The sequence below is a fragment of the Ovis aries genome, chromosome 7 (assembly GCF_016772045.2).
Source record: "Ovis aries strain OAR_USU_Benz2616 breed Rambouillet chromosome 7, ARS-UI_Ramb_v3.0, whole genome shotgun sequence".
NCBI lineage: Eukaryota > Metazoa > Chordata > Mammalia > Artiodactyla > Bovidae > Ovis > Ovis aries.
In genome coordinates this window covers 4,449,586-4,477,576 of record NC_056060.1, presented here as the reverse complement: position 1 = coordinate 4,477,576, position 27,991 = coordinate 4,449,586, and the positions used below count along the sequence as shown (strand labels likewise).

Sequence of the window (27,991 nt, the reverse complement as noted above, 5' to 3'; positions counted from 1 at the left end):
CGTCTGCCCCGATCCCTAGTCCCCGCTTCCGGCCGTCGCAGGCCTTTTCCGCCTGTTCTTTGCCTGCCTTGTTTCCGCTCCTCGGGTCGCTCTGGCCTCTGGGCCCGGGTGCCTCAGTACTTTCCGCCGTACCCAGGGATTCGCTCCGCATTTCGACTCTCTCCGGGGCTCGGAGCCACGCGGCGGTGCGTCTTGGTGGCGCCGCCCGGGTCGAGGCCTGCCGCGCCGCGGCGAGTTCGTGCAGACCTGACCCCGCGTCTCCCCAGCTCCGTTGAGGCCGCCGCCTCGGGATGCCCCGGCTGGGGTCCGCGCCGCGCTGGGCGGCCGCCGCGGGCCGTTGGGGCTGCAGGCTGCTCGTGCTGCTGCTCCTGGTGCCGGGCCCCGGCGGCGCCTCCGAGATCACCTTCGAGCTGCCCGACAATGCCAAGCAGTGTTTCTACGAGGACATCACGCAGGGCACCAAGTGCACCCTCGAGTTCCAGGTACTACGGGCTCAGGCAGTTGCCGGCCCCAGCTCGCGGTTCCCGGGTCGAGGCCGTTTTTTCATTCTTTGTCTGTTTTCAGGAATCACATCTAGGTAGCCGATGCAGGCCGTTTGGCTTTCCTTCCAGAAACCTTGCGCATTAGATAGTTAAGAACAGATATTAAGATACGTGAATTCCAGAAATGCTTCCTGTGTGTGTGACTTTTCCATCCATTCTCTAATGTCCTTCATTTTGAACTTTTTTCCTTAAGAGTTAAAAAAAAAAAAAAACATTACTCCTGTTCTATAGTGCCTTACGTCAGTTCGCCACTCTCTCAACCACACCTCCACTTGCATCGTATTTCAGGTGCTGCCAATATCTGACTCCATTGCTTTTCAGTTTTTCCATGGATGTTAAGGACTTATTGGGTAATGTCCCTTCGTTGGAAGAGCTCTATTCCAGACCAGATGACCATCTGCCAGAGGTTTTGTAGAAAGAATTTTTGTGATAAGTGAAAGGCCCTTGTTCATCTTGGGATATAAAAGTGCTTATTTAACAGATGTAGTTTCTTAACTTGGTTAGAACATTCGTTACTCTGTTTCTTTTTTTTTTTTCTTTGATCTTTGGAATCTCTTGGCTTCCTTCAGGAAGCGATTTGATAGCGGAACTGTAAAGGACAAGTTATAAATGCTTTGGTGAGGAGAAAGGGGGAATGGACTTTGTAGGGTCATTATGGAAACAGTGACTAGGAATTTGAAGAATTGTGGTAATTACGACTAGAAATGTGAAGAAATACTACAGCTGGGAATAAGGAGCCAGAAGAAGGGAGGTCAACAGGGGCCAGACTATGTAGTGCCCAGCTGGTCGAGTTAAGGATTTTAGTTTTTCCTGAGAGTATGAGAAGCTGTGGTAGGGTTGTAAGCAGTGCAACGACAAGTTCTAAGTTTTCTGGGTAGCTGTAGGGATATTAACTTGAGCAGGTAGAGAAAGTATTGTGGAGAGCTGCTAAGTACATGTATCAGTAAAAGACTGATTAGGAGGCTGTTGTAGCGATTCAGGCTGAGGCTAGGGTGGTAGCAGCAGGGAGAAGGAAAGTGAAAGGTGAAAGGATGGAAGATACCCTTTATGTAAAATCCACAGAAGTTGCTGATAATTAGGCTACAGTGAGTGAGGGAGGCCAAGGATGACTCTTTAGCTTGCTTAACTTCATGAGGACAGAAAAGATAATGGCAAGAATTGTAATATAAAGTGTCAGTGAAAAGCTAATTTTTTTGAACTTAAATATTTCTTGACTTCTGTATGCAGATGCTGTGCTTGGTGGTGAGAGTACTACTACAGGCTAAAAAATCAGCGTCTGTTGTGTGGCAGACAGTATACCAAGCATTTCAGGTGTGTTATTTAATTCCCTGGACAACCCAATATGAGATGGGTATAGTTTGTATTACTCATTTACTAGTGATACCCAAGGTCACACGCTGTAGCAGTAGCAGAATTAGTATGCAGTTCTAGGTTAAGTTCTTAACCATTGTACTACCTCTGAAAGATAAATGAGGCCGACCTTGACCTCAGGGACCTGACATTCACATGGTCATGTAATGTTGAGTGCAGTAATGAAAGTACACCCCAAGTATTGTGCTGGCTGAAGATGGAGAATCATCAGGGGAAATTTAGCGGAGGGTCTGCTGTGTGAGCTGAGTCTGGAGGGATAAATAATAGTTGCTGTACAAGTGGCAGAGGGGAAAAGGACTTCCTCAGCAGATATGTTACGTTTGTGAGACTTAATTCCAGCAAGCCTGAAAATTCGCCTGCGTCGGCACTGGAATATACTGAGTAGCAGTGTTGCTTTGTAATTGTGGATCTGAGGACTTTAGGGGCGATTTATACCAGTTTGTCTGCATTGTTCCTCGACAGCAGTGAGACTGATGATTTGTACATGCTCAGTGTGAGGCCCCCGAGAGTCTGCTACTGAGAGTGGCTACATGGCAGAAATATGCCTGTGTGAACAGCGAAATATAAGAAACCCAGTCCAGACTCCTGTTTTGGGCTCACCAGTTCCACGGTGTTTCCTGTACACCTGGGTGGTTCCTGATCCAAGTGGGTTTGCTCTGGCCTTATTCCTCAGAGTGTGAGGACAGGGGAGCCCGGACCTGACTTCTTGTGTCCTCTTGCCCTGAGACAGCTTTTGGCTATGCTGTTTGACACTGTAATCTCTTCCTCTAATCAATTGTAGATTTGTAAGCATAATCATTTTGGGTCCTGTGGTTCTTTAGCAAACAGACCCTGTGTTACCTGTCACTGTTAGTGCAGAGACGTGTTCAGAGAATTCTGGCGTTCTGGTGTTTCTGGAGCACAGTGAGAAAGGGTGTAAAAGGTGCGGAGACTTCTTGAGGAAGTGCTAGGGAGCAGTGCGCTGTTGAGGACAGGCTTGGGTTTTCCTGTAGGCCGCAGGAGTTACCAAAAGGTCCTAGGACGCGTGGGGAGGGAGGTGTCACTGTCATCTAGTGGAGATGCTGCTAAATGTGCTTCAGGGCACAGGGCAATGCAGCCCCTGCAGCAAAGACTGTTCACCCCAAATAATCCAACCGAGGTTAAGAAACCCTGGATTAGACAGAGGAGAGACTGGGTTCTGGGAAGACCTTTTAGGAAATTGTGGCAGTAATCCTGTCTGGACTGTGGATCGGGAACAGAAGAGATGGAGTGAATTTGAGAGAAGCAGTAATATTGAGATTCTGTGACTAACTGGGCAGGTAGGGACACATCATTCAAAATAATCTCCAGTTTCTTTCTTACGTCATCAGACAGATTGTTAGCCCCTGATGGCTCAGTGGTAAAGAATCCGCCTGCCAGTGCAGGAGATGCAAGCGACGTGGGTTCAGTCCCTGGGTTGGGAAAATCCCCTGGAGGAGGACATGGCAACCCACTCCAGTATTCTTACCTGGGAAATCCCGCGGACAGAGGAGCCTGGCGGGCTACAGTCCATGGGGTCGCAAAGAGTTGGACATGACTTAGCCACTAAACAACAACAACCTTTATCTGAAGTAAGATTATTTGTTTTAAAGTTTGGTAGAAGAAAACTGGCAGGATGATCAATTTGGGTTCTGTTTTTTGTTTGGATGTATGTTTTGATTATTTAAAGTACTCTGGTGTTAAGTATGAATAGTTGGGTCTGTAAAATGCAGTATTTCACCTAGAAAAAAGGTTGTTCACTTTTGGTGAAAAGGGGAGTACCCAATTGATATGACATCATTTTTGTGTCAGATGTTATATCTATATGTTAATATTTGCCTGTTTCACAATTTCCTAAATGCCCAGTTATATTTCATTTAATTATCAAAATGATCTTGTAACATAGTTCAGTTATTCATATCTCTTTAGTGACAAAGGTCATGTAAGTAACCAGTCTTCTCTGAAGTCCAAAGTTTGATCTCTCTGCTCTACAAATCTAGAATGTCAATATTATGCTAGACCAGAAGGTTCAAGCTTGAAAATAGCAGTACACCTAACGGTGGTTGGAAATCCGCTACCCAGTGTCTCTTCGTTGCATCCTCCTCAGGTATGGGGTCGCACAGAGTCGGACACGACTGAAGTGACTTAGTAGCAACAGCAGCAGGTGGATCAGGCACCCTGTGATTCTTCTCCTGTCTCCTCTCCCTCTTCTCAGTTTTTCCTCCTCTTTACTCCGTTGCTTTTTTCCTCTTATACTTGTCCAGGTACCTCAGGAAAAACCTCTTCTTCTCTTCATTTGTGTAATGCAGATGGCTCAGATTGTGACGGCTCAGATATGCTTATGCTGAATAAGCATAACCCCTTGAAAATAGTTCCATGGTCCTCTTCAGAAGCATTTCACCTACCTCTGCTTTCCTTTCATATGCTTTCCTGTAAATACAGACTTTGCAGATGAACAAAAGATTTATCTGCTTTTGCATTGTTCTGTTTTGGTTTTCCTTTAATCATATGTGTTTAAGCAATGTAGTTTAATCATTTATGCTTCTCTTGGAAACAAATTTATAATAATGATATACTCTTAGAACAACCCACAAGTCATTTCTCTTCAAAATGTAATTCAAAACAAAGTATGCATCAAATTCCATAACTGACCTGTAAAGGAACTTAAGCAGCACAGCCTGTAATCTGGCAGTAAAATGAGTTTCAATTCTATAAGGATAGTGGCATGGGGTGTTGGGCTAAAGACTGACTGACTGTACTGCTTCTCTGAACGGTCTGTGAGTGCTTGGATCCTGCTAATGGGAGACCAGGTGAGGAAATTTGCGGAAGGAAAGTAAGTACTACGTGGCAGTTAGCTTAGGGTTAAGAGTATACATTTGGCATCAGCCTCTTATGAGGTGAATAATCTTGGGTAGATTATTTATTTTAACTCAGGTTCTTAGTTTGTAAAATGAGGGGGAAATGCCCTCTTGGAGGGTTGTGGGAGAATAAAGTGATGTAGGAGCCGTCTTGGCGTGTTGGTTCATTCCCTCTCCCCGTCATGAGGAAACGTGTTCAGTTTCTGTAAAGCTTTAGTTGAACTGAAATCTGCCTCCCAGGACCCATTCACTGGTAGAAATCAAGAAACATAAAATTGCCTGTGATTTTTTTTAAAAACCTTACAGCTATTTTAACAGGAAACCTGACTGATTTCTCAGACTTGTTCCTTGCAGTGATCTCTTCACTTTTTGTTTTTTTCTCTTTTGTAGGTTATTACTGGTGGTCACTACGATGTAGATTGTCGACTAGAAGATCCTGATGGTAATGTGCTCTACAAGGAGATGAAGAAACAGTATGATAGTTACACCTTCACAGCCTCCAAAAACGGGACATACAAATTTTGCTTTAGCAATGAATTTTCTACTTTCACACATAAAACTGTATATTTTGATTTTCAAGTTGGAGAAGACCCGCCTTTGTTTCCTAGTGAGAACCGAGTCAGTGCTCTTACCCAGGTAATAAGAGTCATGTTTAAAGGGGGGAAATGGCATAATTTAACATGCATTAACTCATTGATGAAACACCAAATCTTGTGACTTTAACACAATCTTTAAGACCTATCTTAACTCTTACAGTATATTAGGCATTTCACAGAGAACTTCAGACTTTTTTAGTGAAGACCAGTGTTAAAGTATTTTATGAAAAGAAAATAGACATTAAAATAAGAGGATCACTTTGGTAGAAACATCCTTGACAAAGGAATGTTAAAAGCCTAAACAGTGCTCCAACGTTCTGAAGCATCTTCTGTAATTCATGGAGGAATGTTGCTACTGTAACTTAGCAGGTTCACATAAGTGGAAGCAAAGTGATGCCATAATTAATATATACATATGTATATATTTGCATACACACACTTTTATACAATTATTTAGTGTTCACAGACTGCTGTTACAATAACTTTTGCTGTAACTGAAGGTTAAATAGTAAAGATTACTAGTAAGTCATCTAACAAAAATCAAAAATAGTTAAGGTAGCTAAATTGGGTTTTATTTTGAAGAAGAGCTTAATGAGAGAAAGATAGCAAGAGAAATTTTGAGTCAGTGAGCAAATACTGCTCAGGTGATGAGAAGGGCTATTTTATTTCTGATTTAAATACAGTATGAGCTTAGAGTATGTCTAAAAGATACTCAGTTTGGTTTTCAAAAGAATTATTTACCACTTTCCTATTAAAACCTTAAATTGAATTTCCATGTTTCCAGGTTCCAGGTAGTGTCTTGACCAAGATCACATAGTGATAGAGGCACTTTTTAAGAGTGTGTTAGAGCCTTAATTCATAAACCTATTATAAACATTAATAAGATGTGTTCAGATGTTCATATTTTTAGTAATGTTCTTTTTATGTTAGCATCATGTGTGAACAGCACTTTGTAAAAAGGGTTTTTTTGGGGCCATTGTTTATAACTCAACTTCATCAGTTTTAATTTGTATAATACAATAGCTTGCTTTAAAAACCTAAGTAGATAAATGCTTTTAGGATCACTTAACGTCCTTTATTTGTATCATATTTTTAAGCTCTTATTTCCATTTTTCCACTTTTAAAAAGTCTCCTATAAAGCAGATGTTAATGCAATAGAGTTTAAAAAAATTAGCAGCTGAGAAATGGCCAAATAAATGGTAGTGTTTTGCTAAATCACCATTTTTTCACCATTAATAAATAGAATGACTAAAGTCAATGGTGTTCATATATAAAGGCTGGTGGGGAATTTTATAACAGATCTGATATCCCCTAAATCTAATCATCATTCACAAATGCAGAGATAACTAGATTGTTAGCATGTCTTCTGATAAAATGCAGTAAGTCCATTACATTGCCTGTGTGATATTCCCATTCAGAATATTAATAACTGAATCCCATGAAGTCTGTGGCTCCAACCGTAATTTATAAGAAATACAGAGGATAGAGGAACACCAGGGGGAATAATCAACAAAATCCAGGAAGTGGGAAATACTGACGGAAAGAGGACCCAGATGAACTTTCAACAAGTAGATGGGAAGGGGCTAAAAAACAGGCAGAGACCCTAAAGACTAAAGAAGGCTTGAAAGACACATCAGCTAAGTGATTCTGCTGACCTTGTTTGCCTTCTGATTTGGAAATGACTTTGCTGAGGTGTTTGGGGAAATCTGAACACTGTCTGCCTTTTTCCTCTGGGCCGTGCCATGTGACTTGCAGATCTTAGCTCCCTCCCAGGGATCGAACCCTGGCCAAGGCACTGAGCACCAAGCCCTAGCCACTAGATGGTCAGGGCTTTCCACTGGCTTTATACCTGATAACTTTTAAGGAGTTATTTTTACTCTGTGTTACAGGGCCACTGGGATTATGTTTTTTAAATTGTTACCTTTCAGAAATAAATACGAAATGTAGAAGTATAGCTGAAATGGTAAAATATGTGAGATATACTTTGATTGGAATGGGGAGGAGGATGGGTGAAGTAAGATTAGCCGTGTTTAATTATTGACATGGGGTTCATCATACTAATCTCTATACTTTTTAAGACATGAGAACATTTCCATTTTGAAGGTAGAATGAAAAATAAAAAACTAACACTACCTCAAAAACTGTATGAATCCACATAAGTAGTTCTTTAATTTCTGTGATTTTCTCTAGTTCAGTAATTCTTAACCTGTGCCCTTTTGTCATGGTTCAAGAATCCCTTGAACGCTCTGAACTTGTGTCAAATCCTTGTTTTTATACATGCTTTTCAGAGGAAGAATTCTTAGACTGTTCATCATTTTGAGACTACATGGAAAGCAAAGAAATGCTAGAAGCACCTGTCTACCTCTTACTAAAACCTAGAAATCATTCATTTTAGTACATGGTGATCTTCATTCTTAGGAACCAAAAAAAAAACCCAAGAAGCAAAAAAGTTTGAGTATTCTAATCGGTAAATTCAATTTGTAGACCTCCTAATTTCTCATACTTTTTAAAGAAACTTTCTCTGAAATATTTTTGTAACTATTCCTTTTCTACTTTTTGGTAGAACTTAATTAAGTGCTTAAATTATTTTCTAATGTCTTATTAAAATTACAACAAACTCATTTTTTAAAAACTCCTAATATGTGGTTTGTGATGTAAAATAAGTATAATATAATAAAACCAGGGTTAAATTTTCAGCAGTAGAAAAATATTAAACTAGTTGTTTGCATACAACAACCAGAAAAATTAGACTCTTAACCCTTCTCAAGCAGACAGTGTAATGTAGAAAAAGGTAAGATGTCATCAGATGAAGGCCCACCGACTCACAGTGAAAATAAGACTTAGGTCCCATTGAGAACATATATATTGTTTTTGTTGACTGGAATGAGGGAGAAACTTACCTAGCAAAGTGGTCAGTGTGGGGGGAAAAACTTCCCACTTTGAAGTTTTCAGCTGTTTTTAAGATACTTGAAATAACTTTGGCTGACAGTCTGCTTTTATGCCATATTTTGCTCATTTTTGAATATATTTGGACTTTGACTCATATGCATATTATTGGTCAAATTTACTGACCTTTCATTCTCTTCCTCCTAATTCTTCCTCTTGGAGAACCTGGCCTTAAAATTCTGTCGCCACCAGCCTTCACTGCTTTGTGTTTCTTCTGCTGTTCGCTTCACGTTCCGCCCGCCACCTCACAGATGCCACAGCTGCCACGCTCCAGTGTGGGGCGAGCAGCTGCCAGTCATCCTAGTGGGAGTGAGTCAAAGGGCTGCTCTGCCAGGACCACTGACATGAGGGAGGGAGTGAACGAGGGCCAGTTCAGTGGAATGCTAGTCACATGAGGACTTGCGATCACAGTGAAAGAAATGGTGGATATGCTAGATGGGTTGCACAGAAAGTATGAAACCTGCTGACTGAAACTCTTTCTCTTTAGATGGAATCTGCCTGTGTTTCAATTCATGAAGCTCTGAAATCTGTCATTGACTATCAGACTCACTTCCGATTGAGAGAAGCTCAAGGCCGAAGCAGAGCTGAGGATCTGAATACAAGAGTGGCCTACTGGTCAGTAGGAGAAGCCCTCATTCTCCTGGTGGTTAGCATAGGGCAGGTATTTCTCTTGAAAAGCTTTTTCTCCGATAAAAGAACCACAACAACTCGTGTTGGATCGTAATTTGAGAGTTGACGCACCATTGCCGCTCTAATATTGCTGTCCTCCAATTAATTTTAGGCACCGAAGAACTTCCCATGGCAACATTGTTAGAACCTTACTCATACACTTGTTGGGGGCGGGGGGGCTGTATAATGCATATCCCCGAGCTGTGGAAAGGACACCTTTTTTTATTTGTAAAGGTAGAAAAACTTTGGGACTTATTTTGGGCTATTCATAAATATTCAACACAATGATCTATACTTTTCTGGGTTGTTTCTATCTACTCTTCACACACTAAACTTTGGTAATTTTGATTTCTCTTATCCTTTTAAAACTACTTTTCTTGTAAGCAGTGGATATTTTAAACAAAGCCTTCAATTTAATGTCGACGTGTTGTGGAGGAAGAAAATTACCTTTTAGTTGTTTATAGTAAATAAAGTTTTGTTTTTAAGAAAACCAAATGTGATTAACTGTAGCCCAAGCCCTATTCTGCATTGTTTAATTTTATGAGGAAAAAATCTACCATAGAAATGTTAGTTAATATTGATATAATTTTAAATTGACACATCATGGTTTAATTTATTTCTCAGTAGCTTGGAAAATGTCATTTTCGTTGTTTGGGTTTATTCTATGATCTATGACCAGATATGTCCCTTTTTTTTCATAGGGACATTCTTACCACACAGGAACTAGTATGTTTCAGTAACAGAGTTTACAGAGACCTTAAAAATCAGACTGTTAACAGGTAGAATAATCACAGAATAATTTAAGACACTACAATGGGGAGCAAATGACATGAGAAAACTTGTAGTGAGTTATCAGCACACATTACATTTTTAGTGCTTTTACAAAGAAAAAAGGTGATCTGTTTCATTAAACGTTGAATTGGCTGATTCTTGCTCTAATGTGGCTTTAATGTCGAGAGTCACTCCTAGCTTTAATTGACAGTTGTTCATATAAAAGTTGTAACAGTGCCATACATTTTATTCTGGTGGGTGTGATGCACTGAGAAGTTAGTTTCTTTGGTTTTTTCTTTCTTTTTCTTCTCTGTTTTTTGGGGTTTTTTTGTTTGTTTTTTGTCTTGCACATGTAATTTCTACAATCTCTGATTTAGCAGCCCTAAGATGATTTAAAAATTTAGAATGCTGTGTGTGTTTCTTATTTGATAATCTTCATTGATTGTACTGCATTTAATGAGTATTAAATAGTGCATTTTCTGTACACTATAGGATTTAGTCTGTGTTTGTATTTTATAACTTGCATAAGTTGAGCTGACTGAAATAAGATTTTGTTCCAGGTATTCTAGGATAGAATACAAGATAATGCAAAGTTGTGTTTAAAGCTCTTATGCTGTTTAAAAAAAAAAAAAAAAAAATACGACTGCTTTTTGCCATGTTTCTCTCCCCCACCTAAAAGTGATGAGTGCTGAACATGACTGGCATATTTTTAGGACTTTGGTATGTGGTACTACAGAATTGGACAGCAATTTTAGTCAGTTAACCGCCACCTACTAAAAGTTAGCTCCTAATTCTAAGCTGTCTTAAAATGCACATACACTTCTGCATGTAAGAGCAAGATGAATTCAGGTTGTCCGGCTTGCTAATTTAAAATGCTACAGTGTAGCAAAGGATGAACATACTTTCAACCCTTGAATTCTAAAATGTTTGAAGACCAAATAGCTACTCCTTCAACAATATTTATCAATGGATTAAGAACTGAAGTTTAAGGTTTTACAGATTTCTCTGTTGGGGTTCTTGTCCTGCAGCTTTTTAAGTGTCCCTCTGTATTTAGATTTGCAGATTTTAAACAGTACTGTTAAAGTGATAAGCCTGAGGGTATGTTGAATGTCCTTTTCAGGTTGCCTGCCTGCTCTTGTGTGCAGATATTTACACCATAATTAAGCAGAGTTGGGTATCATCAAAGTGCCAAATTTGGCATAGATAATAGTTATTTAATCTGTACCTATCTAAACTTAATGATATTTAAAGACTGTTACCACAAATAACTTGTGATAAAACTACTGAGGTATATTAAAAAGTTTTAAATCACCACTGTTACCTGTTGTAGAAAATAGTACTGACTTAGTCTAGTCTGTAACTGGTTACAGTTTGATGGCTTGTCTATCTTCAACTAGGTATGTATATAAAAATTAGAAAATACATATCTACCTGGATATGAATATTAAGTAGAACTTTTCCTTCTCCTGTATTATTTATAGCTCATCTTTTTTCTTTAATCCGTTCATAACTTGTTGCTGCAGTTTGAATTTCTCAGATGTTTCTATATGGATACACGGCTCAGAATACTTATTTAAACATCATTAGCTGTATGTATTTTTAAAGTAGAATAAATAATGGAAAGGGACTTGATATGCAAATTTATACTAAAATTCCAACTGTGTGAAGATAACATTTAAAGATACTACTTTGCTAATAATCTAAACATTCTTTTTATTAAAGAAGCAGATGGTCTGGGGTTCACAGCTTTCATCCTGGCTTGATGGTAACCAACTTTGAAAACACAGTGGACTGAAAAGCAATTAAAATTGCTCTAAGTTCTTTTAAAGATTTCCTTTGAATCTCTACTATCCAGTTTTGCTTCAGTTTGTAAATTTGTAACATTTATGTTTAAACAGGACAAAGCAGACCCTATTGGCTATTGTTTTCAAAAATTAAATTGATATATAAATTATTTAGAGGGCGTTTTCATTTACTTTTGAAAAGAAAAGAAATTTGTCTAAATGACACATGTTGGTTCTGCAGGATTGTACCAATCAATTCTTGTAGAATAAAAAAAAAAAACTTTCAACAAACTGACTTCACTTATTTCTGTCAAGATTTAAGTCTTTTTAAAGCTCCTTTGCAACTTAGACCTTGGAGTGCAGTTTTGTAGCCATAGAGTGATAATTTGTTTCATATTTCATTGGAACATAGACTGACCAACAAAGTAAGTTAAAGAAGAGGAATACAACCTCTAATCACCTCACTTTTTAACCTTCTTTTAGGTTTTCTTACTGAAAGTTGGGAAAGGAAGTTTAGCCCTCAGTTCCCTAAAGTGCTTCTTAGTTTTTAGGTAAGGTAACACTTGGTTGTATAATATCAAGTTTTCTCAATGTTGTTCCCCCTTTATAATGTCATGGGGGACACTCTGGCTCCTAGGCACAAGTCTACAAAAGTAGCAGATAAATAACAGTAATACAGGTTAACATCAGTCTTTTACTTGTGTTGACCCATTGCATCTTTGCAATAATCCCCTGAAGTAAGGATGTTATTCCCATTTTACAAATGAGGAAATGGAGGTTAAGAAACCTGCCTGTATATCAGTAATTAGCAAAATATATGAGCCATGGCACTGTGGTTTCAGACCCCTCTTTCTCAACCACTATGCTGTAGTACCTACAAATACCACTGAAGAGTAGATCTCTGAAGGCTTAGCAATATACCTCAGTAGTGGTTCAGTGCTTTGGTTTTGGAGTTATAGACAAGATCAGATCATGGTTGGGTGATCTCACACAAATGATCTTGTTAACTCCATATATTTCTTTTTCTTCATTTGTTACTAAGGTTATTTCTACTACAATGAGAATATAATGAGATATTTATTATAAAGCACTTAGGCTCCATGTCTATCATACACAAGTGCTTAATAATAGCTGTGTTTTTGTCATTGGTCCAATTTAATCTCTTGATCTTTCTTTAGTTCTTAAAGTTCTTACTGTAACCTAAGCTCATACGGCTCTTAAATAATATGTAACAAATACAGAAGTCCATCGTGTACATAATAATCTGCTAGGAGTTTCAAAAATGAGTAAGATAATCTGACTTCCAGGAACATAACAGTTGGGGGAGATGAGATAGCTATATAAGGAACTAATGTTAGTAAGTCGTGAAGCAGGAAGCACTTGAGGTTTCTAAGATACCTACAGGGTGCTAAAGGAGCAAGAAAATAAATAGATCAAAAGACTTCCCACAGCATTTTGCTTTGTCCTCTTCCAAAGTCGGGAGGGAGCATGGTTGTCTAGCTAGGCCAGCAGTTGAATTAATCTCTAAATCAGGGATGTCTATTTATTGGTATAGATAAAAAAAATATGTTGTTACTAGTAAAGGTGATCTCCTGAATAACTTCTTCATCTTGGTTGTTTTCCAAATTCTGGAGGAAAATACAGGGATGTTATCCCTAAACCACAGTATGTGCTATTTTTCAGTCTACATTTCTCCACGTTATCCACAAGCTAGCATTATTAGGATGTTTGCTGAAATCTAGAAATAACACAGAGTCTGGCATAATCTGTTTTTAGTGCTGTAATTACTAGTGACTACTATTACCTTGTGGCTCAGCTGGTAAAGAATCCGCCTGCAATGCGGGAGACCTGGGTTCGATCCCTGGGTTGGGAAGATGCCCTGGAGAAGGGAAAGGCTCCCCACTCCAGTGTGCTGGCCTGGAGAATTCCGTGGTTTGTAACGTCCATGGGGCTGCAGAGTTGGACATGACTGAGCAACTTTCACTCACTCACTCACTCACTACTACCTTAAAAAGAGAAGGGAACACAGGGATTTCAGAAATTGTGGTTCATAGAGTAAAACTGACCAGGAATCTACCATCAACTTTGATGTATTTCATTTGAGAAATTGTGGTTCACAGAGTAAAACTGACCAGTAATCCACCATCCACTTTGATGTCTTTCATTTGAGAAACTGTGGTTCAGAGAGTAAAAGTGACCAGTAATCCACCATCCACTTTGATGTATTTCAGTTTTTCTACAGATTAATGTATATATTTTTAAAGAATTGGTATTGTCTATAACAAATTTTTAAAACTTTAAAAAATTGTAAACAGGGTATTAAACATGTACAGCTTAAAGAGAAATAAAATTATAAAGCACATACTGAATAACCCATGCTCAGATTAAGAAATGTAGTATTGCCAACACCATAAAAGGCTCTGTGTATCCTTTCCTGACTGTTTCTTCATTAGCGATAACCAGTGTTTCACTTGTAATGAAAATATTTTTTCTTTTTACTAGTTATATATGCTAGTTCTTGAACTTTTAAAAAATTTTCCAAGTAATCACAAACTCAGTTTTTTATTAGTAAATACAAAATCACGTGTTTGAATATTTTATTAATATCAAATTGCTGTCAGCCTGCCTGAATGCTTGCTTTCTGTGCATGCTTACTCACGTGCTTCTCTCCTCATCAGCAACAGTTCAGTGTGGTCACTGGACCACACTCCGAATAGTACTGATGTCTACATTCCTGAAAAATGCCCCAAAAAATCAGGCAGAAGTAAACATGAATAAATGAAGTTTAATGGAATATTAAATTCTATTTAATAAATTAGATGTTACATATATTCCTTGGTGACTTTGTTTAGCAGAGTCATCCATGTTAAAGCATATAGCTATAGTGTCGTTACTGTGTAGTAGTCCATCTTATAAATATACTAAAGTTATGATCTTTCCTTACACGATGGCATTTGAATTGTTCCTCGATTTTTGCTATTCTAAAGCCACTATGAACATTTTTGTATGTTATGTCCTGTTTGCACATCTGTATCATCCCTTGAGAATACCAGGGCTTCCCTGATAGCTCAGTTGGTAAAGAACGCACCTGCAATGGAGACCCCAGTTTGATCCCTGGGTTGGGAAGATCCCCCGGAGAATACCCACTCCAGTATTCTGGCCTGGAGAATTCCATGGACTGTACAGTCCATGGGGTCACAGAGTTGGACACGACTAAGTGACTTTCTAGAGGATACATCTAGGAGTGGAATGTTTGCTTAGTGTGTGTGTCGTCTTCTTCACTAGGTGACATCTAACTTTTTAAAGCCATAGTATCAATTAGTGCTTTCACCAGTAACAGTGGAAAGTTCCACGTTTGTGCTGTTAGACTTTTAAAACTTTAGAGTCTCCTGGGTTTGCAATGATGTAAAAGCAACACTTAAGAATTTGAGAGGAGCTTCCCTGGCAGTCCAGTGGCTGAGACTCCGTGCTCCAAACGCAGGGGGCCCGGCTTCAATCCCTGGTCAGGAAACTAGATCCCACATGCTGCAACTAAGAATGCAGCCAAAGAAAGAATTTGAGAAATAATGATTCGAAGAATAAAACCCACCCAGAAGTCTGTTATCCATTTTGATGTTTTTCAGTTATTTTTCTAGATATATGTGTATATTTTTAAAGAAACTGCTGTCAAACCTCATTGTTGCTTCATTTCTCTGTGAGGTTATTTTTTTCCTCACAGGTTTGCCTACCACATAGATTTCCTCTTTTGTGAAGTCCTTGTTCAGATATTTTGCCCATTTAAAAAAACTGAATGTCTTGATTAACAGGATTCCTTTATATATTCAGGAGATTAATCTTTTGGTTATAACTATTTCAAATATCTTCTCACAGTTCGTGTTTATCTTTTCTGCTTCTAGTGAAATACATCAGTCTTTTCCCATCTTGTTGGTGTTTTTTTTTTTAAATTTAAATTTATTTATTTTAATTGGAGGCTAATTACTTTACAATATTGTATTGGTTTTGCCATACATCAACATGAATCCACCACGGGTGTACATGTGTTCCCCATCCTGAACCCCCCTCCCACCTCCCTCCCCGTACCATCCCTCTGGGCTTGTTGGTGTTTTAATGTGTTGTTAAAGAAATACTTCTCTATCCTGAGGTCATGAATATCTTCTGTACTATGTTCTAAAATATGATAGTTTTGTCTTCTACTTGGATTGAGTTTTTTGTTTGGGATAAGGTAGGTAAACAGGTTTGTTCTCCTACCCCTTAAAAACTAATCTCTCTGTTGATTTGCCATGCCAAATCTTTCATCTGTTAAGTGCCCATATTTATCTGAGTCTATTTCTGGGCTCTGTTTTATTCCATTAACATCTTGTTCATATACCAGTAACATCCTTTCTTAATTATTAAGCTTTAACAGTTCTTGACATTGGTAAAACAAATGTTCCTACCTTGTTCTTTAAGATATTGGCTGTAATCTGTGCTTTACACTTTAAAACAAAGTTCAGAGTTGCACAGGTTTCAAAATAAAATTTTCAAAACAAAATGTTAGAATTTTGATTAAAAATTGTATTTAGTGTATGAACAGTTTCCTCTTTTTAATAGTGCATTTTCCATTGAATGAACCTCTTTGCATTGTTACGGTCTTTAGAGCTTTTGATAAAGATTTGTAAGCATCTTCATATATGAGTTCCATATACTTTTGTTAAGTTAATCTTGTTTTCTTTATATTTTTTCGTGCTACTATAATCCTTAAATTGCTTATTTTTCATTTGTTGTTGATATGTGGAAACAACTTTAAGATTGATTCTTCTGTTCAGCACTTTCCTAAATTCTTTTGTCAGTTCTTGTAATTTGCATATCCTTTTGGACTTTTCTATATATAGTTGTATCATCTGCAAGTGAGGACAGATTTTCTTCCTGTTTCTCACACCTTTGTTTTCCTTGTCTAATTACATTGGCAGAGACCTCCACTACAATGCTGAGTAGAAGCCATTTCAGACATTCTTGCTCTGTTTCTGTTCTATAGGCATGCTTTCAAGGTTTCCATAGACAGCTTATGGGATTTTTACTAAATTGGGAAACTTCCCTTCTAGTCTTAGTTTGCAAAGAATTTTTTATGATCTAAATGCTGTTGAACTTTATCAAAAACTTTTTTCTGAATTTATTGAGGAAGATGATTGTTTGCCGCCTTTATTCTCTTTACTCTTTTTATGTGGTCAGAGAATTACTTTCCTATTATTAAACCAACCTTCTTCTGAAGTAGAACAAGTCTGGTCATGATGTGATGTTGGTTTTGACAGCTGGATTTGGTTTGTTTATCAAGGTTACATATCCATATACAGTGAGTTAGAGAGTGGCTTTCTTTTCCTAGTTTCTGGAGGAGCTTCTGTAAGATTTACATCACTCTTCCTGAAATGTTTTGCTATAAATCTAAGGTGAAGTTTGCTTGGTTGGAGTCTGGTGTGGTTTTTGTGGGATGCTGACTTCATTTTTTTTTAATTAGTAAGACTGTTTCTATTAATATGTAATACTGATAAATGGAATATTCCTGAAAGTCTGTCCATTTCATCTACATTTTCAAATTTATTAGCACAATATTATTCCTTCCTTTTTAAATTTTATGCCAGATCTGTACTGATGTCCTGCTTTTCATTCCTAATACTGCTACATGTAGTATACAAATTTATACCACCGTGTATTACATAAGATATTTGTACTTCTTTCTTTTTTACTTAACCAGTCTTACCAGAGGTTTATCACTTTTATTTTTTTTATTACTCCAAAGAGCTGGTATTTTTTTCCGTTTTTATTGGAATATAATTGACATGCAGCACCATATAAATTTAAGGTGTACAGCAGAATTTGACTTACATATATCGTGAAATGATTACCACAGTAATTTCAGTGAACACCCATCATCTCATATAGATATATAATAAAATTTTTTTAAAAATTTTTATGATGAGAATTCTTAATGAGTTCTTAATTCTCTTAGCAACTTTCATGTATAATATACAGCAATGTTAATTATATTGATAATGTACTTTATATCCTTAGCGCTTATTTATCTTATAACTGGTAGTTTATGCCTTTTGCCCACCTTCATTCAGTCCCCCCTTGCCCCCGAGAACGACATCTCTGCCTCTGGTGACCATAGATCTGACCTCTTTCTATGAGGTGGTTTGGTTGCTGTCCTACAGCACTGTGATCAATCCTGGCGCATAGCATAGTGATCCAGTATTTCTGTACATTGCAAAATGGTCATGATGAGTCTAGCTGCCCGCTCTCACCATACAAACACGTTCTGTTATTATTGAGTGTATTCCCCACACTGTACACTTCATCCCAGAGACTCATTTATTTTGTATGGAAATGTGTACCCCATAATTTCTCTTACCTGTTTCATTCATCCCTCCATCCCTCTTCCCTCTGACAACCACCTGTTTATTGCCTGTATCTATGCCTATTTCTGTTTCGTTTGTTCATTTGTTTTTTGGATTCCACATACAAGTGAAATACAGTATTTGCCTTTCTCTGTTTGACTGACTTCTTTATCCTGTCTACCAGTTGTCACAAATCCATTGTCTTCCTTGGTATGTATTTAATGTCTGTTTCATTGATTGCAGCTTTTTATGACTTTCCTGTTTTCTAGTTTGAGTTCAGGAAATATTAATAGTGAAGCCTCTTTTGCCATGGGGTGGCTACCAGTCTCGAGAAATAAGTTGAGAAGCAGAGTTGTATTTTCATCAACAAGAGTTGGAAAGACAAAGGTTGGGTTAGGCATCCACCAAAAGAGGTGAGACACCTGTTGCTCTAGACTGGAGCCCAAGGGCGCTACCCTGGAGTGAGGGTACAAACTGCCTGAATTTGACAGGGTGAATTCTATCTGTGTCTTAAGGTATTTATTGTGTTTCCTTATGTTTCAGCTTAAGTGGAAACATTTGTCCAAATGACCTGGTTTTTTTCATTTCCCACTTGTAGAAGTTCTAGGTTACAACTCAGTCGTGAATAAGATATACAGTCTCTGCTTTCATTCTCTATTGTACGTCACCCTTGGGTGACTCAAGGAGTTCTAGATGATAACATCCTTTGGCCAGTGACTCATTTATTCATTAAGCAAATATTTATTTAGTGCCAAATATGCTCTGTCTATCCTTTTTTCTAGTAATAGGGATTCAGTGATAAATAAGAACCTAGTGTTTTGTTTTAAGAAACAGAGTTTTTATAAGTCAGTGTTTATATGAGATTTTTTTTAACCTGAGGTGAATCCCTTAAAATTATTTGCAAGTTTTAACATATCTTTAGTTTTCTGAAGAGAGTTAATAGTGTTTATCACATTTTTGGGAGTTCATGATTCACAAAGTTTTATTAAAGAATCACTGCTCTATAAGAGTAATTTTAGCTTTTTTATATTAGTGCAAAGGTTTAAATTCCAAGCCTAATTTGTAATTTATTCTGCATGGTGGGAATTGCAGAGCTGGATGCTGACTGACTTTAAATAAAGCTTTCTGTTATTTAATAGATGTTTGACTACCTACTGTGTGCTCAGCAGTGAGGATACTGAAGTAAATATGATAGTTTGTACCTACAAGGCACATGGACAAAGACCCCAAGCATAAAACTATAATATAAATCTTACCTAAAAACAATAGTTCTCAAATATTGGTGGTATAAGAATCACTTAGTCAACTTGTGAAAAAACATCTTTCTCCGGTTCTTTCCCATGACTCTAAGACTTTGATTCAGTACACCTGGACTGAATCTTGGACACCTCCCCAAAATGCTGATGCAAGTGTTTTTAAAACACTGAGAAGTAGTAACATTTTGAGAAGCAGTAACAGTAAACAAACAAAAAAAGTGAAAGTGCTGCACTCAATATGCCAGCAAATTTGGAAAACTCAGCAGTGGCCGCAGGACTAGAAAAGGTCAGTTTTCATTCCAATCCCAAAGGCAGTGCCAAAGAATGTTCAAACTACCATACAATTGCACTCATCTCACATGCTAGTAAAGTAATGCTCAAAATTTTCCAAGCCAGGCTTCAAGAGTACATGAACCATGAACTTTTCAGATGTTCAAGCTGGATTTAGAAAAGGCAGAGGAACCAGAAATCAAATTGCCAACATCTGCTGGATCATCGAAAAAGCAACAGAGTGCCAGAAAAACATCTACTTCTGCTTTATTGACTATGCCGAAGCCTTTGACTATGTGGATCACAGCAAACAGTAAAATTGTTCAAGAGATGGGAATACCAGACCACCTGACCTGCCTCTTGAGAAATCTGAATGCAGGTCAGGAAGCAACAGTTAGAACCAGACAGGGAACAACGGACTGGTTCCAGATAGGGAAGGGAGTATGTCAAGGCTGTCTATTGGCACCCTGCTTCTTTAACTTCTATGCAGAATACGTCATGAGAAACGCTGGACTGGATGAAGTACTAGCTGGAATCAAGACTGCCGGGAGAAATATCAATAACCTCAGATAGGCAGATGACACCACCCTTATGGCAGAAAGTGAAGAACTAAAGAGCCTCTTGATGAAAGTGAAAGAGGAGAGTGAAAAAGTTGGCTTAAAACTCAACATTCAGAAAACGAAGATCATGGCATCTGGTCCCATCACTTCATGGCAAGTAGATGGTGAAACAGTGACAGACTTTATTTTCTTGGGCTCCAAAATCACTGCAGATGGTGACTACAGCCATGAAATTAAAAGATGCTTGCTTCTTGGAAGAAAAGTTATGACCTAGACAGCATGTTAAAAAGCAGAGACGTTACTTTGCCAACAAAGGTCTGTCTAGTCAAGGCTATGGTTTTTCCAGTGGTCATGTATGGATGTGAGCGTTGGACTATAAAGAAAGCTGAGCACTGAAAAATTGAGGTTTTTGAACTGTGGTGTTGGAGAAGACTCTTGAGAGCCCATTGGACTGCAAGGAGATCCAACCAGCCCATCCTAAAGGAAATCAGTCCTGAAAATTCTTTGGAAGGACTAATGCTGAAGCTGAAACGCCAGTACTTTGGCTACCTGATGCAAAGAGCTGACTCACTGGAAAAGACCCTGATGCTGGGAAAGATTGAAGGCCAGAGAAGGAGACGGTTGGATGGCATCACCGACTCAATGGACGTGAGTCTGAGTGAACTCTGGGAGTTGGTGATGAACAGGGAGGCCTGGCGTGCTGAAGTCCATGGGATGGTGAAGAGTTGGACACGACCGAGTGACTGAACTGAACTGAACCAAACAGTAAACACTTTAGTAACACTATATGCCTGCTGCACTGTGTCCTACATTGAATATAATTTATGTGTTCCTCTCAACACTGCTCTTTCCCACTTCACAGATCAAGAAACTGACACACAGAATGATTAAACTGACTTGCCAAAGGTCACACAGTTAGTGCTAGAACCAGGGTTCAAACGCAGATATCTGCAGGGGCAGGCGTGTTTCTCCCTGTGTTCATGTAACCTTCCAGTCATGCAAAGGTAAGTGATGAGCTGACCTTGACCCTCAGTGGGTTCTCTCATCTCCAGAATCTCCCTGTAGATTTTTGGCTAGTCCACTGGTCTGCTGTACACCTTACATGAGCCACGACTTCAGGCTACCACCTGTGAGCTTTCCCCATTTATGTCCTCCCAAGTTTGCAGTTTTTATGACAGCACACCAGGTGTGGACTTGACTGAGAGCAGTATTTGGGCTCCTGGCCTTGTTGGCCTCACAGTGGTAGCACTGTTGCCCCAACAAAGCTGAGGTGTGTACGAGGGTCGGGAGATGAGAACAGTTAGTTCCTGGCAAGAATGCCACAGATTCAAACCCAGAATTCAGCAGGATTTTTCAGTGAATAAATGATTATCAACTTGTTGCATTTGGTCAATTTCCGGAGCCCTTGAGTGATAGTTTTTGACTGTTTGGTCCAGTTTACATTTGCTTTGAGCGGAGAGAATTTGATGGTATCTTCGGAATCACTGTAAGTGCCTCCTATCCATTTTGTCAGGTCTGGGATTTGATTTTACCCACATACAATGCCTGTTACTGTTTGATGGATTCTGGCAGAAGACACAACTCCTGGATCAGAAAAAAGGGTTTATCGCTCGTGACACAGCAAGCAGCACTACTTTCAGCGTGTATGCAACGGTCTGTGTCACACCTGAGGAGCACTGAGCTGAAGGGATCCACCGCTCTCACAGCGAGCAGTAAGCCTGCTTGTCCTCTGTGGAGGGCGACTGCCTCATATCTCATGCTTGCCCACTGTACATGCTGCCCTGAGAAATGGCTCAGGTAACTGGTAGCCAGGATCTTGCACGTACTCATTAAGACAGAGAGGAACACAAGAGATGCATGGACAACTGCCTCCCCCAGTTTATTTCACCTAGTTGATAGGAACAAAGCTGTTAGTATCTTTCACATTTTAAATGTCTTAGGACCTGTGGTGATATTTCCTTTTTATTTCTAATACTGTTATCTCTATCTTCTGTTTTTTTTTTTCCTACTTAGTTTTACCAGTGGCTTATTAATTTTATTAATCTTTTTCAAAGAACCACATTTTGCTCTTGTTGGTCCTCTGTTATTTTTTCCTGTTTCTTTAATTTCTGGCCTTATTTTTGTTTTTTCTGTCTTTTTATTTGGATTTCATTCCCTGGGTTTTTTTCTTCCCTGATTTTTTTTTTTAAACCACACTTTTATTGATTTACTTAAGTTTAAATCCTTGAAGAGAACCGCATCACATGGATTCTGTGTCCAATGGCCTTTGTAAGAAGGTTGCTTTGGAATTTGGCAGGAGCCATGCCACTGTTTCCATGAGCGTGAGTTATCTTTTCCCAGATTACTCTGGTTTCATTAGGTTTTCCCCCAGGCATCACTGTGTGTGTTCTTTGCTTTGTACACATAAGCACATCTCTTGCCTAGATAGAATTCAGTTCATTTCGAGCATATACACTTTCAATTTTCAAGACAGTTGTGTGTTCCCTCTGGCTCCGTAGACCCTGCGTATAGCCAGCAAAGATGGCCTTGGACCACAGCCTGCCAGACGTATTCGTCGTTTTAAAAGTCCTGTTCCCAGCAGGCCCCCACAGGGCCCAAGATGGCGGGAAGAGAACAGACAGCTTGCTCCCCGATTGCCTGATGTGGTTGTGCAGATAAGTGACTCCCTGCTGTTTTCTGACGTGTGTTTAGGAGCAGAAATTCCTCTCATATTTTATCTGCATCCTGCAAGTTTTGATATTTAGTATTTTTAGTCATATTCAAGTCAAAATACTTGATGAGTCATGTTGTAATGTTTTGATCCATGGTATATTTTTAAGTCTGCCTTTTAACTTCCAAACATACAGGAGCTTTTCTTGTTTTTCTTTTTGCTTTTGTTTTCCAGATTAGTGGTTAGTGTAGATACTCATTTTTTTTTCAGTCTTTTGATTTGTTTTGATTTGGCTTTGTGGAGACTTTCTCAGTGGCCAAAAATATGATCTGATTTTGTTAATGTTCGGTATGTATCTGAAAAGAATATTCTGAAATTGCATTAAGTGCCATAACCTGTATATGTTAATGAAATGAAGTTCATTAATCATGTACAAATCATTTATGCCCTTACTGACTGAGGTGAGTCTGCTGGACATACGTAAGATATCCAGGGAAATGGCAGAGTAAGTGAAAGAGGACAGTGGATCAACATCCTGAAAAGACCCGCAAGGAATGACAAGGGTTTCAGGGGTGTGAAGCCACAGGAAAAACATCCTACATGTCAGAGAAGCCATCTCTTTACTGACGTAATTAGCACTCCCCACTTTACTCTGCTTTCTTCCATTCATTCATCCATTCTTTTCAGTGAGTAGATCTGAATTGTAAACAGCGCCCCTTGTCTGTCTCCTGCTCCAGGCTGCAAAAGCTCCATGAGCACTGGGCGATGTCTGTCTTGTACACATTGTATCCCTAGTGCCTAGCACACAGAAGACACTAAATAATTCATACTTGTGGCATAAGTGATAGGTGTGTTTTCTTGAAACCTGTACTGGGTAATCTGAGAAGAAAACTTAAACTTGTGACCAATTTGAAATTTTAGTACAGCATGTGAATATTTATGAAGAACAATGCAAAATTTGGAGCAACTTAAAACCTAAAATGAGGCTATTCAATTTGTCCTTGACATGAATCACTTAAGGTTCATTTACACGTGTAATGTGGGTGGTGACTGGGGAAGTAAATGTTTATCACCTTTGTCATTAATGGTATTTCAATGAAAAGGTTTGGAAAGCAGTGATTTGAAGGGCTGTCAGAGGAAGAGGAACAGGCAGAAAAAAAATGAAAGAGAATTTTAACAAGTTGGATGAGCATGAAGTCTCCCTGGGTTGTTAATATCAAGGAAATTGAGTATCTGGAGGAGACAGTGGTCAAGTTTGTCAGTTGCCAAAGGGAGATTGCCAGAGAAAATGAAGGCAACAAAAGTACCAGGGTTAGGAACAGTTCAGTCCAGTTCAGTCCCTCAGTCGTGTCCGACTCTTTGCGACCCTATCAGTCGCAGCACGCCAGGCCTCCTCCTCCATCACCAACTCCCGGAGTTCACTCAGACTCACATCCATCGAGTCCGTGATGCCATCCAGCCATCTCATCCTCTGTCGTCCCCTTCTTCTCCTGCCCCCAATCCTTCCCAGCATCAGAGTCTTTTCCAATGAGTCAACTCTTCACATGAGGTGGCCAAAGTACTGGAGTTTCAGCTACCCCACTTCTGAGGTCAGGGGCAGCGGCCGAGAGTGCCAGGCTGCGACAGCGCAGAGCAGCTGAGAGGACCTACCCCACGCCCGAGGCCAGGGGCAGCAGCCAGGAGGAGCAACCCCACGTCCAAGGAGCGGTGGTTGCACGGGCGCAGGAGGGCCTAGAGGAGCTATTCCATGTTCAAGGTCGGGGGGGCAGCGGTGAGGAAATAACCCTCATCCAAGGTAAGGAACAGTGGCTATGCTTTGCTGGAGCAGCCGTGAATAGATACCCTACGTCCAAGGTAAGAGAAACCCAAGTAAGATGGTAGGTGTCGCAAGAGGGCATCAGAGGGCAGACACACTGAAACCATACTCACAGAAAACTAGTCAATCTAATCATACTAGGACCACAGCCTTGTCTAACTCAATGAAACTAAGCCATGCCCGTGGGGCCACCCAAGAGGGGCGGGTCATGGTGGAGAGGTCTGACAGAATGTGGTCCACTGGAGAAGGGAATGGCAAACCACTTCAGTATTCTTGCCTTGAGAACCCCGTGAACAGTATGGAAAGGCAAAATGATAGGATACTGAAAGAGGAACTCCCCAGGTCAGTAGGTGCCCAATATGCTACTAGAGATCAGTGGGAAAATAACTCCAGAAAGAATGAAGGGATGGAGCCAAAGCAAAAACAATACCCAGCTGTGGATGTGACTGGTGATAGAAGCAAGGTCTGATGCTGTGAAGAGTAATAGTGCATAGGAACCTGGAATGTTAGGTCCATGAATCAAGGCAAATTGGAAGTGGTCAAACAGGAGTTGGCAAGAGTGAACGTCGATGTTCTAGGAATCAGCGAACTAAAATGGACTGGAATGGGTGAATTTAACTCAGATTACCATTATATCTACTACTGCAGGCAGGAATCCCTTAGAAGAAACGGAGTAGCCATCATCGTCAACAAGAGAGTCCGAAATGCAGTACTTGGATGCAATCTCAAAAACGACAGAAGGATCTCTGTTCGTCTCCAAGGCAAACCATTCAATATCACAGCAATCCAAGACTATGCCCCAACCAGTAATGCTGAAGAAGCTGAAGTTGAACGGTTCTATGAAGACCTACAAGACCTTTTAAAAGTAACACCCAAAAAAGATGTCCTTTTCATTATAGGGGACTGGAATGCAAAAGTAGGAAGTCAAGAAACACCTGGAGTAACAGGCAAATTTGGCCTTGGGATACAGAATGAAGCAGGGCAAAGGCTAATAGAGTTTTGCCAAGAAAATGCACTGGTCATAGCAAACACCCTCTTCCAACAACACAAGAGAAGACTACACATGGACATCACCAGATGGTCAACACCGAAATCAGGGTTAGGAACAGGGAGGCGACTATTTACCTGAAAGGGTGAAACAGGGTGGAGGAAAACCCGCTGTCGGTGGATAATGAATTGTGCTGACACAGGCTTAATAGGGCATTGCACCAAGTAACTAGTCAGCCAGTGCCACCTTCGATGGTCCATCCTGATGTTAGGTAGTGGGGAGAGGGAGAGAAAATAACCTAGCTCTACCTGTATGTAGTAAGCCTCTGAGATCCAGGTGCTCCTCTGTCCATGGGAATCTTCAGGCAAGAATACGGGGGTGGGTTCCCTCCTCCAGGGGATTCCCTTCTCCAGGGGATCTTTCTAACCCAGGGATGGAACCTGGGTCTCCTGAATTGCAGGCGGGTTCTTTACCAGCTGAGCCACCAGGGAAGCCCCGGAGATCCAGGTTCAGCTCAGTTCAGTTCAGTTCAGTTGCTCAGTCGTGTCTGACTCTGCAACCCCATGAATCGCAGCATGCCAGGCCTCCCTGTCCATCACCAACTCCCGGAGTTCACTCAAACTCACGTCCATCAAGTCGGTGATGCCATCCAGCCATCTCATCCTCTGTTGTCCCCTTCTCCTCCTGCCCCCAATCCCTCCCAGCATCAGAGTCTTTTCCAGTGAGTCAACTCTTCCCATGAGTGGGCCTTCAATTCCAGTTTACTATTCATTGTCTTCTCTGAGGTTTCCTAATGGAGTTCTCCTCCTTCAGCAGTGAGTAGGGATTGCCTGAAAAGGGCCCGCATACAGGATAGGGGAGGTGGGGTGGTGGTCGTGTATGTGATTTCTGAATTGGGGTCTTTGGGTATGATTAGGATTGGAAGCCTGAGAGATGGTAGGATTACGATCTGGCTTTTCATCGTCTTAGATTACTTGGTTGTTTTTTGTTCTTCCTACCCTGCTTATTTAACTTATATGCAGAGTACATCATGAAAACACTGGGCTGGAAGAAGCACAAGCTGGAATCAAGATTGCCAGGAGAAATATCAATAACCTCAGATATGCAGATGACACCACCCTTATGGCAGAAAGTGAAGAGGAACTAAAAAAGCCTCTTGATGAAAGTGAAAGAGGAGAGTGAAAAAGTTGGCTTAAAGCTCAACATTCAGAAAACGAAGATCATGGCATCGAGTCCCATCACTTCATGGGAAATAGATGGGGAAACAGTGGAAACAGTGTCAGACTTTATTTTTGGGGACTTCAAAATCACTGCAGATGGTGACTGCAGACATGAAATTAAAAGACGCTTACTCCTTGAAAGAAGTTATGACCAACCTAGATAGTATATTGAAAAGCAGAGACATTACTTTGCCAACAAAGGTCCGTCTAGTCAAGGCTATGGTTTATCCAGTGGTCATGTATGGATGTGAAAAAAGCTGAGGGCCGAAGAATTGATGCTTTTGAACTGTGGTGCTGGAGAAGACTCTTGAGAGTCCCTTGGACTGCAAGGAGATCCAACCAGTCCCTTCTGAAGGAGATCAGCCCTGGGATTTCTTTGGAAGCAATGATGCTAAAGCTGAAACTCCAGTACTTTGGCCACCTCATGCGAAGAGTTGACTCACCGGAAGACTCTGATGCTGGGAGGGATTGGGGGCAGGAGGAGAAGGGGACGACAGAGGATGAGATGGCTGGATGGCATCACTGATTCGATGGACGTGAGTCTGAGTGAACTCCGGGAGTTGGTGATGGACAGGGAGGCCTGGCGTGCTGCGATTCATGGGGTCGCAGAGTCGGACACGACCGGGCGACTGAACTGAACTGAAACATTCAGTGGCGTTTCCGCTGCGATACAGAATCTGAGAAAGGAATCTTTCTCAAGGTGGCTTTGGGCCCGGCATGTGTGCGTGTGTGCGTTTAGGGGGCGGGGGGTGGTTACTGACGCGCCACCGTCCCTAACCAGGGATGTGGTTGATTGCTGCAGCCGTCAGTGAGAGAACCCCAAAGAGAAAGGAAAAGTCAAGGGACCAACCTGGAGGAACTGGAGAGTCGCTGTACCTCGAGGAGGGTCTTAGAGAGTTTGGGTGAAACTGGCTGTTTCTTTCCTTTATAGAGTCTAGAGGCTTCTGTTGGGAGCCCCGGGGCTTGCTGCAGGCTGTGTTTGGGCGCGCTGGGTAGACGCAGAGGCCGCGGCTGCAGCTCCCACCCCAGCGCCCAGGTCTGCAGGGAAGAGACAGTGGAGCCCTTCTTCCCTCCCAGCCTCCGAGTCGGCTCTCGCGGGCCTTTAAAAAACAGTAACACCAAGGCAGGAGTGCGGGCTGAACTCCCCTGCGCGAGCTCCTCTCCTTCGCCGTCCCGGCCGGCTCCTTCCCGCCGCCACCCGAAGACTTCCAGCCTGATGCACCCCGGCCTCCCCGCGGGTGGGGTGGGCCCGTAAACCTCCAAGCGGCGGCGCGCCCCCGAGGGGCGGGACGCGCCGGCCCCCGGACTTCCGCGCGCCGCGCTCGT

At 40.6% G+C, this 27,991-nt stretch overlaps 1 protein-coding gene and 1 long non-coding RNA gene across 2 annotated transcripts; one reads left to right on the top strand and one right to left on the bottom strand.

The window, feature by feature from the left end:
• Positions 1 to 17: 17 nt before the first annotated feature.
• TMED7 (transmembrane p24 trafficking protein 7) lies at positions 18 to 10,239 on the top strand. The gene is made up of 3 exons (XM_012180633.4): positions 18 to 482; positions 5,159 to 5,404; positions 8,798 to 10,239. The coding sequence occupies exons 1-3, from the start codon at positions 291 to 293 to the stop codon at positions 9,032 to 9,034; spliced, it is 675 nt and encodes a 224-aa protein (XP_012036023.3). The 5' UTR covers positions 18 to 290; the 3' UTR covers positions 9,035 to 10,239.
• Positions 10,240 to 10,372: 133 nt separating this feature from the next.
• Positions 10,373 to 27,916, bottom strand: LOC132660149 (uncharacterized). The gene is made up of 2 exons (XR_009601397.1): positions 27,516 to 27,916; positions 10,373 to 13,540 (listed from the first exon to the last, which is right to left on the bottom strand). It is a non-coding gene; the product is annotated as an uncharacterized LOC132660149 (long non-coding RNA).
• Between the last annotated feature and the right edge of the window lie 75 nt (positions 27,917 to 27,991).